At 43.6% G+C, this 17,291-nt stretch overlaps 1 protein-coding gene across 11 annotated transcripts in view; it reads left to right on the top strand.

The window, feature by feature from the left end:
• Positions 1–17,291, top strand: part of hspg2 (heparan sulfate proteoglycan 2) — a 190,736-nt gene that overhangs the window by 97,358 nt on the left and 76,087 nt on the right. For all 11 annotated transcript variants that reach the window (XM_071372650.1, XM_071372641.1, XM_071372648.1 and 8 more), the window contains 15 exons: positions 209–388; positions 2,137–2,333; positions 2,577–2,724; positions 4,419–4,546; positions 4,820–4,906; positions 5,055–5,113; positions 5,471–5,532; positions 7,391–7,531; positions 7,754–7,927; positions 8,575–8,754; positions 9,011–9,129; positions 9,340–9,451; positions 9,735–9,848; positions 10,042–10,169; positions 10,484–10,570. In XM_071372650.1, the coding sequence (XP_071228751.1) occupies positions 209–388; positions 2,137–2,333; positions 2,577–2,724; positions 4,419–4,546; positions 4,820–4,906; positions 5,055–5,113; positions 5,471–5,532; positions 7,391–7,531; positions 7,754–7,927; positions 8,575–8,754; positions 9,011–9,129; positions 9,340–9,451; positions 9,735–9,848; positions 10,042–10,169; positions 10,484–10,570 (1,916 nt within the window). The remainder of the gene's footprint in view (positions 1–208; positions 389–2,136; positions 2,334–2,576; positions 2,725–4,418; positions 4,547–4,819; positions 4,907–5,054; positions 5,114–5,470; positions 5,533–7,390; positions 7,532–7,753; positions 7,928–8,574; positions 8,755–9,010; positions 9,130–9,339; positions 9,452–9,734; positions 9,849–10,041; positions 10,170–10,483; positions 10,571–17,291) is intronic.

The raw sequence follows: 17,291 nt of genomic DNA, 5'->3' as shown, positions 1-17,291 counted from the left end.
AAGTTATATGAATTCTAAATGAAATTGACTTGCACATCTGAATGTTGGGTCAGAAAGTGCACCAGAAATGTTGAAGATTCAAAGGAAAGAAGCTACTCCACACTGCTTTTGACCATAATCTGTTTCAGCCTCACTGCCTTAGTGTGAGCTTCGCCAGAGTTACAGTATATAACAGTGTTGTTAATACAGAGACTGTATATATATTTAGATTGACTCCTATGGAGGCTTACTGAAGTACAAGGTGCGTTACACGCTGGCCCGCGGGGAGACTGAGCCTGAGGAGAAACCAGATGTGATTCTGACCGGGAATGGTCAGAGATTGGTCTACCGCAGGGGCAACCCCACCCCCTCCAGGGTGGTCAACAAGAAGGAGATCATATTCACTGAGGTGGGTCTCAGTCCATCTTTCAACCACAAACAACATATCTACCTCACTTTGTTTCCTTCCTAGCCCATTTTTAGTAAAACAATGCACCCGTCTCTACACTCTTTGAAAAAAACTAGAACCTTAAAGGGTTCTTCAGCTGTCCCCATAGGAGAACCCTTGAGAAACCTATTTAACCTGTTAGTGATCCCTTCGCGCGCCAATCCCTTTAGCGGGATCGATTTGACAACATCCAGTGAAATTGCAGAGCGCCAAATTCAAACTACAGAAATATCAATATTCAAGATTCACGAAAATATAAGTGTAATACATCAAAATAAAGCTTAACTTCTTGTTAATCTAGCCGCAGTGTCAGATTTCAAAAAGTCTTTACGGCGAAAGCAGACCATGCGATTATCTGAGGACAGCGCCCCGCGTACAAACACGTACAAACACATGGAAATCATTTTCAACCAGGCAGGTGGCGACACAAAAGTCAGAAATAATGATATAATAAATGCCTTACCTTTGAAGATCTTCTTCTTTTTGCAATCCCAAATGTCTCAGTGACACAATGAATGGTCGCTTTGTTCGATAAATTCCTTCTTTATATCCCCAAAATGTCCATTTATTTGGCTCGTTTGATTCAGAAATACAACGGGTTCCAACTCGCCCAACATGACTACAAATTATCTAATAAGTTACCTGTAAACTTGGTCCAAACATTTCAAACAACGTTCCTAATCCAACCTCATGTATCCTAAAACGTAAATAATCAATCAAATTTAAGACGGGATAAACTGTTTCCAATACCGGATAAAAACAACGTGAAGCACGTTCCAGTTCACGCACACCAAACAGTAGAGTACACCTGGAGTGAAACTTACAAAGAACAGCCATACTTCATTTCTCAAAAGAAAAACATAGAACAATTTCTAAAGACTGTTGACATCTAGTGGAAGCCATAGGAACCGCAACCAGGTTCTTATTAAATAGGGCTTCCCATAGAAAACCATTGGGAAATACTATGACCTCAAAATAAAATTCCCCTGGATGGTTTGTCCTCGGGGTTTTGCCTGCCAAATCAGTTCTGTTACACTCACATACATTATTTTAAAAGTTCTAGAAGCTTTATATTGTTTTCTATCCAAATCTACCAATTATATGCATATCCTAGCTTCTGGGCCTGAGTAACATGCAGTTTACTTTGGGCACGCTTTTCATCCGGACGTGAAAATACTGCCCCCTATCCCTAAGAAGTTTTAAAGGGGATTCGACATGGAACCCAAAAAAGGTTCTACCTGGAATCAAAAAGGATTCTACCTGGAACCAAAAATATTTATCCTGTGGGGACAGCCGAAGAACCCTTTTGGAACCCTTTTGTAGGTCTTACATAGCCTATATGGGGTCAGTGGCTGAGATGTACTAGTCTGGGCATTTTGTATATGATCAGTTGTAAAGATGAAGCTATCTAGGCCTTTAATGTAAAGTATATGATCAGTTGTAAAGATGAAGCCATCTAGGCCTTTAATGTAAAGTATATGATCAGTTGTAAAGATGAAGCCATCTAGGCCTTTAATGTAGAGTATATGATCAGTTGTAAAGATGAAGCCATCTAGGCCTTTAATGTAAAGTATATGATCAGTTGTAAAGATGAAGCCATCTAGGCCTTTAATGTAAAGTATATGATCAGTGGCTAAAAGGTACTTGTTTAGGACTAACATGCATAGGTTGAATGTCTGACCTTACATGGTTGGTATGTGTTGTTGTAGGAGAACTGGCAGCACTCGTCGGGACGCCAGGTGTCCCGTGAGGACCTGATGATGACCCTGGCTAGCCTGGAGGCCATCAGCATCCGCACCGTCTACGACAACCACATGGTGAGCGTGGCGCTCAGCGACATCGTCATGGACACCACCACCGTGGAGTACAACATCCAGGGCAATGCCAAGGATGTGGAGGAGTGCAGGTGAGATCCCATAGATTGACTTCAGCTGAGGTTGGGATTTGGATTGGATGTAGTTTGTTATCGCCCCATAGAGTTGCAGTCACTAAGAAAATTACTTAAACCGTGGGACCGGTTTTTGTGACATAATTTTTTTTGTGCCTGCAGCTGTAGATATATTGTAAATAAAGTTGCATTGTATTGTGTTTGAAATGTAGGAGAGTTTCAGTTGTAATGTCTTCTATGGTGTGTGTCTGTCTCACCCAGGTGTCCCCCTGGCTACTCAGGACTGTCCTGTGAACAGTGCTCCACTGGCTTTGAGCGTGTGTCTGGAGGGAACTTCCTGGGATCCTGTGCTGGATGTAACTGTAATGGACACGCCAGCGCCTGTGACCCCATCAGTGGACACTGTCTGGTGAGAACTCCTTACAACATAATGTTATTATTATACTATTATAAAGTTGTATTAGCCTCAATGTTTTTTAGCTGTAAACAAATCTGTTCTAAGTGTTGAGAATGTGTACAAAAATTATTTAAACATGTGTGGTAAAAAAAATGCAAGTAGGATAATTGTTTGTAAATATTTTACTAAACTGAGTTTTGTGAGATTTGTGTAAATGAGGTCCTCACGACTTACATGACTGGTTGGGTTTGGATTACAATCATGGCCACTTTCCCACTAACACGGGATGGTAACGCATAGGGAGAATTGTCATGCATGTATAAACAGCTGTGCTGATGCGCTCTATCCAATCATAGCAGCGAATCTCCAGACAATGACACAGAGCTGCCCACCTCTTGCTGATGTGATTGATAGTGATCCCTCCAGTCTGCCACTGTTTTGAGCAAAATTAAAATGTATTTATTTACCATAGTTTGACAGCTTGCTGATGATGACATGGTCTCAGAAATCAGCACTTTTTCATGCAATTTATTTTACTTGAGAAATACTGCACCAAACACCATAGCTACGTAGATGTAAAATTGTGCGACTAAGACCTCCTCTGCAAAAACGTCAATATTAATTACAGATTATTTTATTTATCTTAAATGAATTCTATTTTGAAGAAGTGGTAGTGGCTATGTTGTTGCTACGGTGACTCAAGAGGTGTCAGGTTTTGGCCAAGACTGTTCGGGTTTTGGTCACTAGATGTCCCCATTGCACCTTTTTTGTACCTTTTGTTTTTTCTTGCTCTAATTATTGTTTGCACCTGTGGGTCGTTCCCTTGTTAGTATTTAAACCCTGTGTGTTCCTCAGTTCCTTGCTCAGTGTTTGTAAGTTAGCACCCAGCCCCAGCCCAAGCCTTGTTTTATACAGATATTTCTCTTGTTGGATTTTCCAGAGGTTCTCTGGTTTAGTTCTTGTGTATTATTTGAGTAGTCTTTTGAGGTTTGTTTTTCCCTGCTGTTTTTTACCACTTTGTGGAGTTTCTTTTGTATTTTGGAGGATTTCCATTTTGTGCCTCTTGGCTTTATTTTTGGACATTGTGGATTTAGTTTCTTTGCCTGAAGATTTTGTTCTTTAATTAAACCACCATCTCTAGTACTGCTGTGTCTGCCTCATCTTCTGGGTTCTGACGATTATTAGTGACTGTTTCTCGCACCGGGTCCTGACAGAAACACTGAGCCCTCAAATAATACACAAGAACTAAACCAGAGAACCTCTGGAAAATCCAACAAGAGAAATATCTGTATAAAACAAGGCTTGGGCTGGGGCTGGGTGCTAACTTACAAACACTGAGCAAGGAACTGAGGAACACACAGGGTTTAAATACTAACAAGGGAACGACCCACAGGTGCAAACAATAATTAGAGCAAGAAAAAACAAAAGGTACAAAAAAGGTGCAATGGGGACATCTAGTGACCAAAACCCGAACAGTCTTGGCCAAAACCTGACAAGAGGGACAAACAACAGTAACTGCCAGGGAACAATAAAGCGATCATAACACACCCTTATCGAACAACACCCCTAAGACAAATCTCGTTTTTCTTTATGAGCAGCAGAAAAACATGCAGAATTGGTAAGTTCAGCCGCTCTGTAAGTAATGTATGGACAAGTGTGCATAATATACAGGTAGTAACTGAACTATGTTCCTCTCCCTTCCTCAGAGCTGCCAGCACAACACTGAAGGTCCTCAGTGTGACAAGTGCAGACCAGGCTACTTCGGTGACCCCAGACGAGGTCGCCCCGATGACTGCAAGCCCTGTCCCTGCCCATACACCGAGACGTCTCGCCGGTGAGGGGTCACCACACACACACACACACACACACACACACACACACACACACAGACACAGACACACACCCTGAGTGACAGACATGGATGGAAAGAGCAGGTTGACGTCCCTGTTGGGCGGATTCACTGGACTTTCCAGAAAAACACTGGGCTTAGTCATTCATTGCTGGTGTTGTCACCTTGTGACCTATTAATGCTACCCATTAACCGGCAGCTAATGTACATATTAATATAGCTAACAGTCTACTCCTGTGATTTGTTTGTGTCTCCCAGGTTCTCCGACACCTGCTTCCTGGACCATGACTCCCAGGCCACGTGCGATGCCTGCAAACCAGGCTACACCGGCCGCCGCTGTGAAAAGTAAGGAAGTGACATCACAAATTACATCACCCCCCTTTACATCTGCACTGTCTTTAAATCAATGCCAGCTTTACTGTATATGGAATAGTTAGTTATAAAGGATAGTTATAAAAGATTAAGATGTTTGTGGGTATTTTTTTCTTCATAGGTGTGCACCTGGGTACCAGGGTAACCCACTACAGCCTAATGGCAAATGTTTTCCAAACAGTGAGTGTTCTGTTTTACATCAGTATCGGGATGGACATTGTTTTTAGGCTTGAAAGTGCCAGGAAAATGCTTTATTTGTATTGTTTTACCCATAGCCATGTGTACAGTATATGACTGTTTTTTTAGCTCAAGTGCATGCCATGCTTTATATCCTACTTTACCTTTAAGAGCCTCTGTCTTGGCCCAGTGTAATTATTAACATCAGTCATACCTGCTGAGGGGGGTGTCATCATCAGCCTGGTATGTGGAGGGGTTGGAGGAGCACTCCCAGGTACTGATTCATCTCTACTCCCTCCCTACCTCTCTCTCCCCCCTTTCTCTCCTTCCCTCCCTCTCTCCACGCCCTCCCTCCTTCAGCAAACTCAAAGTGTGATAGCAGAGGAACAGTGAACTCCAACAGCAGACCATGCGCCTGCAAGGTAACACACTACGCTGTTTTGGCTTACTGTACTTCATTCTTATGACCAAAGTTATGAGTAGGGCTTTAGATTAGATTTAGGAGTGACACTCTCAGTCACCAACAGTTTAACTCCATTGTCTACTCCAGTGGTCTCCAACCTTTTCTAGCATGAGAGACACTTTTAAAAAATGAAACGTTTCATGAGCTACACATTTCTTTCTAGCTTTTAAATAGCCACATTCTTCTCTTCTCCTCTCCCCTGCAACTCTTCCCCGGGTCCTTAGTGTACAAGAGAAAGTAGTGCACAGTGGTGGAAAAAGTACCCAATTGTCATACTTGAGTAAAAGTAAAGATACCTTAATAGAAAATGACTCAAGTAAAAGTGAAAGTCACCCAGTAAAATCCTACTTGAGTAAAAGTCTAAAAGTATTTGGTTTTAAATGTACTTAAGTATCAACGTAAATGTAATTGCTCAAATATACTTAAGTATCAAAAGTAAAAGTAGAAATCAATCAAACCATATGGCACCATTTTCTTGTTTTTTAAATGTATTTAAGGATAGCCAGGTGCATGCTCCAACAGATCAGAGGCAGTAGGGATGACCAGGGATGTTCTCTTGATAAGTCTGTGAATTAGACCATTTTCCCGTCCTGCTAAGCATTCAAAATGTAGCGAGTACTTTTGGGTGTCAGGTAAAATGTATGGAGTAAAAAGTATACAATTTTCTTTAGGAATGTAGTGAAGTAAAATTATAAGTTGTCAAAAATATAAATAGTAAAGTAAAGTAACCCAAAAACTACTTAAGTAGTAGATCTACTTTAAAGTATTTTTACATAAGTACTTTACACCACTGGTAGTGGTCAATATACCTGGTCAAATAATGGTTAATAAACTCAAAGGGGGCCCCAAAAAGATCTGTGATTCGTTTCCAAAATTCTGTTATATTTTCCCATGTTATGTTTTCTCAGTTTAATTTTTCATGGTTCTCGATTTTTTTCGTTTTTCAAAATTACAATTGTTTGTAGAGAAAACAACGAAATTGGATGTTCTGAGTCGATGTCAATGCTTAAATCACATCAGAAGGTCTGGAAGAAAACAATTCCCCTTTAATTGCGCATCTGGCCCTTTAATTGCGCATCTAGCGAGTGAGGAATGTGCCTGCCTAGCGATGGTTCCATACAGCTTCTGTTCATTTCAGGGCAAAGTTTGCAAATAATAGATACAAGTGATATATTTACTCATCATATACTTCTGCCAGGTAAGCCTACTTTGCAGTTAACATTTAATTGAGAAGGTTTTGGGGAAAGTATTTCTGTCAACCCACGAGACGGTAATCACATCAACTGGCTACACACAGGGATAGACAAATATGCACACCAGACAGACTGGGCTATATTGCTGGAAAATAATTGTCAGATATTGTGTTAAGTTTGGCTTTTTAAGCCAATTGTAGCGAAGCAGGGGTGGCAGGTAGCCTAGTGGTTAGAGTGTTGGGCCAGTAACCAAAAGGTTGTTAGATCAAATCCCAGAGCTGACAAGGTAAAAATCTGTCGTTCTGCCCCTGAACAAGGCAGTTCCTAGGCTGTCATTGTAAATGATAATTTGTTCTTAAATGACTTGCCTAGTTAAATAAAAAAAAGAATGTCAATGTTGGGTTGATTAGATAGTAGCTAGGAACTTGCAGTGTCTGATACCGGTGTTATTTGTTAATGACAGTTTGCAGGGGAACATGTGAATTGCATGTACATTCAGAATTACTTGGACCTGTGTAGGTTTTACTGCAATTATAATATGATCATCTTTTATGATGAGCCAGCCAGTCAGTCAGTGAGTCAGATGCATGACAGATGTGTGTCTGGTATATGTGTGTGTTGTAGTCCAATGTGGTGGGGTCGCAGTGTGACGAGTGTAAGAGCGGCGCCTTCCACCTGACAGAGGAGAACCCAGAAGGCTGTCTGCAGTGCTTCTGTATGGGCGTCACCAAGCAGTGTGCCAGCTCCACCTGGAGCCGAGACCAGGTCAGTGGCCTGGCCGTACTAATACTACTCACACCAGTCAACACACACTACCTCTATAGGGAACTTAAGACATCACAAAATGCAAGGAATGGTCAAGCACATCCTAAACCACAGCAGTGCATTGAGTCTGGCTTAAGTGCACTTGAGCCCTTTTCGCTTGGATTCTTGAGCACAGAGAAGATACGAAGATGTATCTAAAGTGTGTGTGTTTGTATCCCCCAGGTCCGTGGCGGTGTGAATGGGCAGCTGTTCTCCCTATCCAACAGTGCTAACTCCAGGACTATCACAGACGGTATCACCCAGAAAGGCTCCTCAGAGGTGACATACCGCTCCTTCTCTGACATCCCCAAGGACATCTACTACTGGGTCCTACCAGACAGCTTCAGAGGAGACAAGGTGAGAGGGGGGAGACAGAGGGAGAGGAAGGAAAGAGAGTACTAGGGGACTAGGGGAGAGGAGGGAGACAGCGGTTAGAGGGGGAAGAGAGGAGACTAGGGGAGAGGGAGACAGCGGTTAGAGGGGGAAGAGAGGGGACTAGGGGAGAGGAGAGAGACATGGGTTAGAGGGAGAAGAGAGGGGACTAGGGGAGAGGAGGGAGACAGCAGTTAGAGGGGGAAGAGAGGAGACTAGGGGAGAGAAGGGTGATGGGGAGACAAGTTGAGAGGGGAGGGACGAAGTGATATGAGGAGACAAGATGAGAGGGGAGGGGACAAGGGGAGAGGGTGGGGGAGATGAGTGGTGGTCTTTATGACACTTTGTTTCTCCACTAGACCATAGGGACAGGAGAAACTATCATCCACCGTATTTTGACTTAGCGGTGGGAAGTAAATGTGGTCAGGCTAGATTTCACCGTCCACATGCTCTCTCAACATGTGAAAACTATAAAGGCTTTACATGGCTACCTAAACAAAGAGAAGCTCTCTGCTTGATGATCCATGACCCAGCTAGCCTTATAGGGTGAAATACCTTTCCACCATCGAGTGGAGTTAAGAGGTGGGTTGTTCTAGAACGTCTGTCTCTGACATCTGACATGTTGTTGCCAGGTGACAGCCTATGGCGGAGAGCTGCGCTACACTGTGCGCTATGAGCCCCGGCAACGCTCCCTGGTGATTGACGGACAGCCGGATGTGGTTCTCCAAGGCAACAGCATCTTCCTCGAACACTTCTCCCAGACAAAGCCCCTCCCCCGCGCACCTACCACAGTCACTGTCACCTTCAGAGAGGTGTGTGTCATTGTTTGTGTGCGTGTGTGTATGCGTGTTTTTAAAAAACTGATCATAAACAGTTTGTTTTCATTAAGATGTAATAACAGGTTGTCTTTTGTGGATGATTTTGTTTAGATTACGTAATTAGATTACCATTAATAACTCCATCGCTAATCCCAATCCTTTTCTTGAATATAATCCCCGCTCTAATCCTGAGTTTGCCTATGCAGAACTTTACATTTCTCTGTCTCTCCCTGTTTTTCTCTCCTACCAGTCTGCATGGAGGCGTGCTGATGGACAGCCCTGTACTCGTGAGCACCTCCTCATGGCCTTGGCTGATACTACTGTATTCATGATCAGAGCCACCTACGCTGACAACATGGCTGAGACCAGGTAAGAGAGGACCAGGCTACTTGTACTATTGAGGTCTACCTCTACTCAACTCTAGTGTAGGTAGGAGAAGGAAGACATATTGAGTAGTACCTCAAATCAGCTGTAGTTTTCCACATAAAGATGATTCTAAAGAATCATTTAGGACACTTACTGGAAAGACCATGTGGCTGATGTTGTTGTTGTTGTTATCTCACCTGCGTTGTTGTCCAGTCTTTCAGACATCCAAATGGACATTGCAGTGCCACGCTCCACAGGCAACGAACATGCCCTTGAGGTGGAGGAGTGTGCCTGTCCCCAGGGCTACAAAGGACCATCATGCCAGGTACTTTACACACACAAACACACACACACACCACATAAACATTATCCTGATGACACAAGAACAACCAATACAGTAGCTGTTCCTCTGCTACCTCTCCTAGTCGTTAAGCTCCATCACTTTGTTTCATAGCACTGTAGACATCTTGGAAAGAAACGCAGAGTTGAATTGTCAGAGCATGCTGTCATGGAACAACAAGACAATCTACTGTACTGTCTACATTTCTATTACTACATGGCCTGAGGGGGTTTTCCATGTCTTTCCTTCCATGTCTGTTTCTATACAGGAGTGTGATGTGGGCTACACCCGTACAGGCTCTGGGCTCTACCTGGGTACCTGTGAGAGGTGCGACTGTAACGGCCACGCCAGCGGCTGTGACCAGGAGACAGGCGCGTGCTTGGTAAGTCACACCACCCTCCTACTGTACTGTATGTCAGTAGTACAGTACTACAGCTGCATCTGGCTTTGATGTCTGCTATGGAATCCGCTAATGGTTTCTTGACAAATCTCAACATGTGGATTCAGAACAGAACACACATTCGCTCGTAATAGGATTTCACTGTTCCATGGACGTGTGTGTCTCCTTTTTCTAGCAATGCCTTCACAACACGGCCGGCCCAAGGTGCGAGCGCTGTTTGCCAGGTTTCTACGGCAACCCTGTGACGGATGGCCCCCAGGCCTGTCAGCCCTGCCCCTGCCCTGGCACTTCCCCCAGCAACCAGTGAGTTCACTCCTCATGGGCTCTACAGCTGCACAGAACTACACCTTTACATGGATCAATGGCTCTGGAACTCTAGCTCCAGACTTATCCTCATGAAGACCCTTATTCTACTGATAAACATGTGTCCATTCACCTGCTAGTCAACCTCATAGAGATCATATTTAATTATGTGGGGTCAACCTGCTCTTTGTAAAGACAGTTGATCTGACAGTGACTGGTCATACAGTTACACTATTGTCTCAAATGTAACCCCATTCCTATTATATGGGCTGTAGGCTATACTGTCTCTGATAGAAGACTCTGTCTTCCTGCAGGTATTCTCAGTCTTGCTACAAGGACGTGGATGGTCAGCCTACTTGTGATAACTGTCCCCCTGGCTTCACTGGCCGGCGCTGCGAAAGGTACGATTCTCTCCATATTCAGCTCTTTCTCGCTCTATCCCTTCCATCCTTACTGTCAAGCTGCTAAGTGGTCAGTGGTTTGGGGATGCTGGGCTGGCCGGAGCACGGCAAAGCAGAGGTGATAGGTCTGGCACTGGCACCCACTTGCTTCATTTACAAAATGGGAATAGTAGCACGTCTGTCCATTGCATCCCTCTTTCAACCAGTCTTTCCAACCAGTCATGATTGATTGGTATGTATTAGTGAAGTGGTATGGGGGACGCAAAGCTCAAATCAATGCCACCCATTCCAGTTAGTTAGTAAAGGTTTTTGTGTGTTGGGTTTGGTCTCTGCAGTAGCAGTGCCTTTTATGCTATTTGAGAGGTCAATATGTGTGGTGGATTATTGAGTTTGGCTAACGAACATTGTATTTATCAATGGGCATTTTTGTTTTTAAAAATGTGTCTGGTGTACCATGGGATTATATGTGATATACTAAGGTGTGATAGCATTTGTTGTCGTAAAAGTCGCAAAAGCCAAAAGCCAACTAAGTCTCTTTTTTTTTGTTGGGCCAATCAAGTCTTTCGTTAGGAATGTTTGGACTTGTAGTTGTGTCCTGAGGAAACCTTATGTAACTTGGTTTTTGCTATCTCTCCTCAGCTTCAGTTCTCTCCTATGCTTCAGCTTCCTCCTTTGATTTAACTTTGCCAGAACCTTTTCAGTCTACTGTTTATGCTCCAGTTGTGCTTTAATGCGTTTTGTAAGGTTTAGAAGCTGTGGGATAATGTTGTCAGTGTTTACATATTCTCTCTCTGAGGCATAAATGTAGAGGTGGCATTTCGAATGTCACATCTGTTTGACGAATCTTTGCTACTCGAGGTGCAAAGATGACGATGAGGTGACTGGTTAAATAAACATCGGTATGTTTTGATAAGTTGAGCCTCCCTGCCTGCCCTATTTCTGATTTGAATGTTTTGATCATTAAGAAAACAAGACAGTTGTGTGGACCCGTACCTGCAAGAGAACAATGAGGGATTCCTCCTGCCGGGGTGTGGTGAGGCAGTGTTCAACTTTAGCCTGGAGAAACATGTGGTGCCAGAGGGCAGTGGAGACGAGGAAGAGGAGGAGTATTATGAGGAGGAGGAGAAGGAAGACACAGACTACAGCCCAGAGCTAGTCGAGGAGAAGGAGGATTACAAGGTCAAAGACAGCCCAGAGCCAGTCGAAGAGAAGGAGGATTACAAGGTCATAGACTACAGCCCAGAGCTAGTCGAGGAGAAGGAGGATTACAAGGTCATAGACTACAGCCCAGAGCCAGTCGAAGAGAAGGAGGATTACAAGGTCATAGACTACAGCCCAGAGCCAGTCGAAGAGAAGGAGGATTACAAGGTCATAGACTACAGCCCAGAGCCAGTCGAAGAGAAGGAGGATTACAAGGTCATAGACTACAGCCCAGAGCCAGTCGAAGAGAAGGAGGATTACAAGGTCATAGACTACAGCCCAGAGCTAGTCGAAGAGAAGGAGGATTACAAGGTCATAGACTACAGCCCAGAGCCAGTCGAGGAAGAGGAGGTCATAGACTATAGCGGCAGCCCACAGCCAGATGAGGAAGAAGAGGAAGACACAGATTATAGCCAAAGGCCATACATCCCCACACGGTGGCCATCAAACATCCCCACACGGACCCTACTGTCCACTACCAGCCACCGTACCCAACCCACTCGCACTACCATCCCCACTCACCTTACCATCCCTACTCGCCTTACCACTCGCCCACCTGCTCCCACTCGCCTGACCACTCACCCTACCACCCCTACTCGTCCAACCACAACCACCCCCGTGGACGACATGGTCCGAGTCCACCTGAATAGGACTGCACCCAGGGTCCCATCACTGAACACGCCCAGACCTGAGGTTAGAGAGCACAGCTTCCAATTCCTAATGAGGCTCCACATGAACCGCTTCAACCAGCGCCTCAGCATGCTGGAGAGCAACACCCTGGACATCAAGGAGGGCATCCAGGCCATGAGGGGCCAGCAGAGCAAGCTCAGCATCCAGCTGGAGACACTCCTGGCCCTGCAGTCAGAGTCTGCCCTTGAGAAGAAAGAGAGGGTGGGCGAGCTGGAAAGTAGCTACACAGACATGGAAACTCGTCTGAGAAGGCTGGAGGGTCGTCTGGAGATCGTGATAGATGGGTTTACTGCCCTGGCTCAGGAGATGAACAAGGTGAAACGCTTCAGACACACCTCACGGTCTGCTAAAGAGGTGAAGGCACTGCCACCAATCTCTACAGTCTTAGTGCCAGGGGTTACCACAACTCGACCCACCATCAGGACTTCTCAATTAACAACCGTGACAACACTGAGACCCACTGTCAGGACTCAATCAACAATCACCAGGTCACAAATTAGAGCCACAGTCCCCAAAATCGTACCAATGTCCCATCTCCCTGCTAACAAAGCCACAACAAGCCCTCAGAGGAATAGAAAGCACAATTCAACTCTCACCACAAAGTCCACGTCCCAAACATTCACAAACAGACAAACTACAAAACCTAAACCATTAATAACTCGAACCACAAAGTCCACATCCCAAACATTCACAAACAGACAAACTACAAAACCTAAACCATTAATAACTTGAACCACAAAGTCCACGTCCCAAACATTCACAAACAGACAAACTACAAAACCTAAACCATTAATAACTCGAACCACAAAAAGTAATGTCATTTCAAAGTCCAGCAAAAGACAAAGTACTACCTTAAGTAATCCCAGGACTAGCACTAGACCACATAGTACAACAAAGCCTAGCGCTAGGACACGAACTGCAACAAAGTCTGAAACAAAGACTACGATGGCCAAGAAGATTCCCGTGACAGCTAATAAGCGCTCAACACAGACAAGTCAATCAAAACCAAGGCAAGCTAAAGTAGACCTGGCTGCCACTAAGTATCAGCTGGCACCACCATCCCATAAACTTAAGCCTCCAACACTGGTGTCAAAAAATCCTACGTCATCCAAGTCACGTAATCAAGCTGCTAAAAAGGAAGAGGATGCTTCTCGTTCTAGAAGCAGTTATAACAAAGACAGTGCTTTCAGATTAGTTGTACCTGATTCAAAGATTCAACCCAATGTTAAAATCACAGAAACAGTTGTCAGAGAAACATCCCACTCAAACAAAGGTTATGGAAAAACCACTGCTCCAGACACATACCAGTTGGCCCCACTGTCCCACAAAGTCCAGGAAGTGTCAAAAGCCAAAACAAGTTACTCCAAGAAAGTTCTCACCACCACGTTGGCAACCACCAAAACCACCTCTTCTCTGAAGCGTTCAAAGTTAACCACGAAAAGTAAAGTCAAAACTACTAGTTCCAAGAGATCCCCACAGAGGAAGAAAACCCAGCACCAGTCTAATGTTCTGGACCTGCTCAAACTACTCCAAGGTAATGATGAAAAGTCTTCCCAAAAGAACAAGAAACAGAAGCAAGATGGTTCCTATAGTTCTTTTCACATTGTTCTAGGAAGGCTGGCCATTCCTGTCAAAATTATCCCTGATTATTAGAGACATTTACAGTGGCTTGCGAAAGTATTCACCCCCCTTGGCATTTTTCCTATTTTGTTGCCTTACAACCTGGAATTAAAATGGATTCTTCAGGGGTTTGTATCATTTGAGTTACACAACATGTCTACCACTTTGAAGATGCAGAATATTTTTTCATTGTGAAACAAACAAGAAATAAGACAAAAACACAGAAAACTTGAGCGTGCATAACTATGCATAACCCCCCCAAGTCAATACTTTGTAGAGCCACCTTTTGCAGAAATTACAGCTGCAAGTATCTTGGGGTATGTCTCTATAAGCTTGGCACATCTAGCCACTGGGATTTTTGCCCATTCCTCAAGGCAAAACTGCTCCAGCTCCTTCAAGTTGGATGGGTTCCGCCGGTGTACAGCAATCTTTAAGTCATACCACAGATTCTCAATTAGATTGAGGTCTGGGCTTTAACTAGGCCATTTCAAGACATTTAAATGTTTCCCCTTAAACCACTTGAGTGTTGTTTAAGCTGTATGCTTAGGGTCATTGTCCTGCTGGAAGGTGAACCTCCATCCCAGTCTCAAATCTCTAGAAGACTGAAACAGGTTTCCCTCAAGAATTTCCCTGTATTTAGCGCCATCCATCATTCCTTCAATTCTGACCAGTTTCCCAGTCCCTGCTGATGAAAAACATCCCCACAGCATTGCAGCTCCTTCAGGGTTATCCTTGGTCTCTTTGTTGCCTCTGATTAATGCCCTCTTTGCCTGGTCCGTGAGTTTTGGTGGGCGGCCCTGTCTTGGCAGGTTTGTTGTGATGCCATATTCTTTAATTTTTTTCGTAATGGATTTAATGATGCTCCATGGGATGTTCAAAGTTTCTGATATTTTTTTATAACCCAACCCTGATCTGAACTTCTCCACAACTTTGTCCCTGACCTGTTTGGAGAGCTCCTTGGTCTTCATGGTGCTGCTTGCATGGTGGTGCCCCTTGCTTAGTGGTTTAGCAGACTCTGGGGACTTTCAGAACAGGTGTATATATACTGAGATCATGTGACAGATCATGTGACACTTAGATTGCACACAGGTGGACTTTTTAACTAATTATGTGACTTCTGAAGGTAATTGGTTGCACCAGATCTTATTTAGGGGCTTCATAGCAAAAAAAATACATATGTATGCACCACTTTTCCGTTTTTAATTTTTTTAATTTTTTTGAAACAAGTAATTTTTTTCATTTCGCTTCACCAATTTTGTAACGGATTTCCTGTTCGTCTGAGGAGGAGTAGCAAGGATCGGACCAATGTGCAGCGTGGTAAGTGTCCATAATTAGATTTTTAATAAATCAAAATGAACACAGAACAAAATAACAAAAACACAAACAAACAACCAAAACAGTCCCGTATGGTGCAAACACTGAAATGGAAAATAACCACCCACAACACACAATGGAAAACAGGCTACCTAAATATGGCTCCCAATCAGAGACAACGATAAACAGCTGCCTCTGATTGGGAACCACACCAGGCCAAACACATAGAAAACAAACAACCTAGAAAAAAGAACATAGACTGCCCACCCCAACTCACGCCCTGACCAACCTAACACAAAGACATAAAAAAGAAACTAAGGTCAGAACGTGACAAATTTTGACTATTTTGTATATGTTCGTTACATGCAATCCAAATAAAAATCCATTTAAATTGGAGGTTGTAATACAACAAAATAGGAAAAACGCCAAGGGGGTGAATACTTTTGCAAAGCACTGTATATAAAAAAAACTTGAACTCATTTCAACATTTATCTAAAATGACCTGTGGTCCTGATATTTATGCTTTTATTATATATTTGTTATCTATGAAAAATGTATGTTTTTGATAAAGGACTGCGTGAGTGGAAATGAACTTCTTCATGTAGAGGCAACATTGTTCCTGTGTTTTAAAGCTGTATTTTGTGACTATTAGATCAGTTGCACAATAGCCTAATCCTGTCATGAAAAAATATACAGTTCAGTGTTTCCCCTAGTATTCTTTTGAACAGTGGTTGCAAGGGTAACGGGGAGTGGGGGGTGCATTGCTAATAGCGTTAGCACAATGAAATGCTAGCTGTTCCCATAGCATTCCATTCATTGAGCTAACGACTTTTCATATTAAAAAATGTAATCACATATTTTTTGCAGCGATGGCATGAATGTAGGGGAAACACTGCAGTCACCATATTCAAAGTTTTATATTATACAAAAGTTGTTGAAATATTGTTTGGCGCTATTTTTCTTTGAGCCCAGTGGGTCAGACTACCTCAAGACTTACAGTGCATTCGGAAAGTATTTAGACCCATTTACTTTTTCCAAATTATGTAACGTTACAGCCTTATTCTAAAATGGATTCAATTCATTTTTCCTCATCAGTCTACACACAATACCCCATGATGACAAAGCGAAAACAGGTTTTATTAAATGTTTGCAAACAGAAATACCTTATTTACATAAGTATTCAGAGCCTTTGCTATCAGACTTGAAATTGAGCTCAGGTGCATCCTGTTTGCATTGATCATCCTTGAGATGTTGCTACAACTTGATTAGAGTCCACATGTGGTAAATTCTATTGATTCGACATGATTTGGAAAGGCTCACACCTGTCTATTTAAGGTCTCACAGTTGACAGTGCATGTCAGAGCAAAAAGCAAGCCATGAGGTTCAAGGAATTGTCTGTAGAGTTCCGAGACACGATTGTGTTGAGGCACAGATCTGAGGAAGGGTACCAGCAGCATTGAAGGTCCCCAAGGACACAGTGGCCTCCACCATTCTTAAAGGGAAGAAGTTTGGAACCACTAAGACTCTTCCTAGAGCTGGCTGCCCGGCCAAACTGAGCAATCGGGGGAGAAGGGCCTTGGTTCAGGGAGGTAACCAAGAACCCAGAGTTCCTCTGTGGAGAATGGAGAAACTTCCAGAAAAACAACCATCTCTGCAATACTCCACCAATTAGGCCTTGAGTGTAGAGCAAAGTACAGAGAGATCCTTGATGAAAATCTGCTCCAGAGCACTCAGGATCTCAGACTGGGGTGACCTTCCAACAGGACAGCGACCCTAAGCACACAGCCAAGACAATGCAGGAGTGGCTTCGGGACAAGTCTCTGAATGTCCTTGAGCGGCCCAGCCAGAGCCCGGACTTGAACTCAATCGAACATTTCTGGAGAGACTGAAAATACCT

Source organism: Salvelinus alpinus, chromosome 28 (assembly GCF_045679555.1).
Source record: "Salvelinus alpinus chromosome 28, SLU_Salpinus.1, whole genome shotgun sequence".
NCBI lineage: Eukaryota > Metazoa > Chordata > Actinopteri > Salmoniformes > Salmonidae > Salvelinus > Salvelinus alpinus.
The sequence above is the reverse complement of the archived record's forward strand: the minus strand, read 5'-3'. Positions and strand labels throughout refer to the sequence as shown.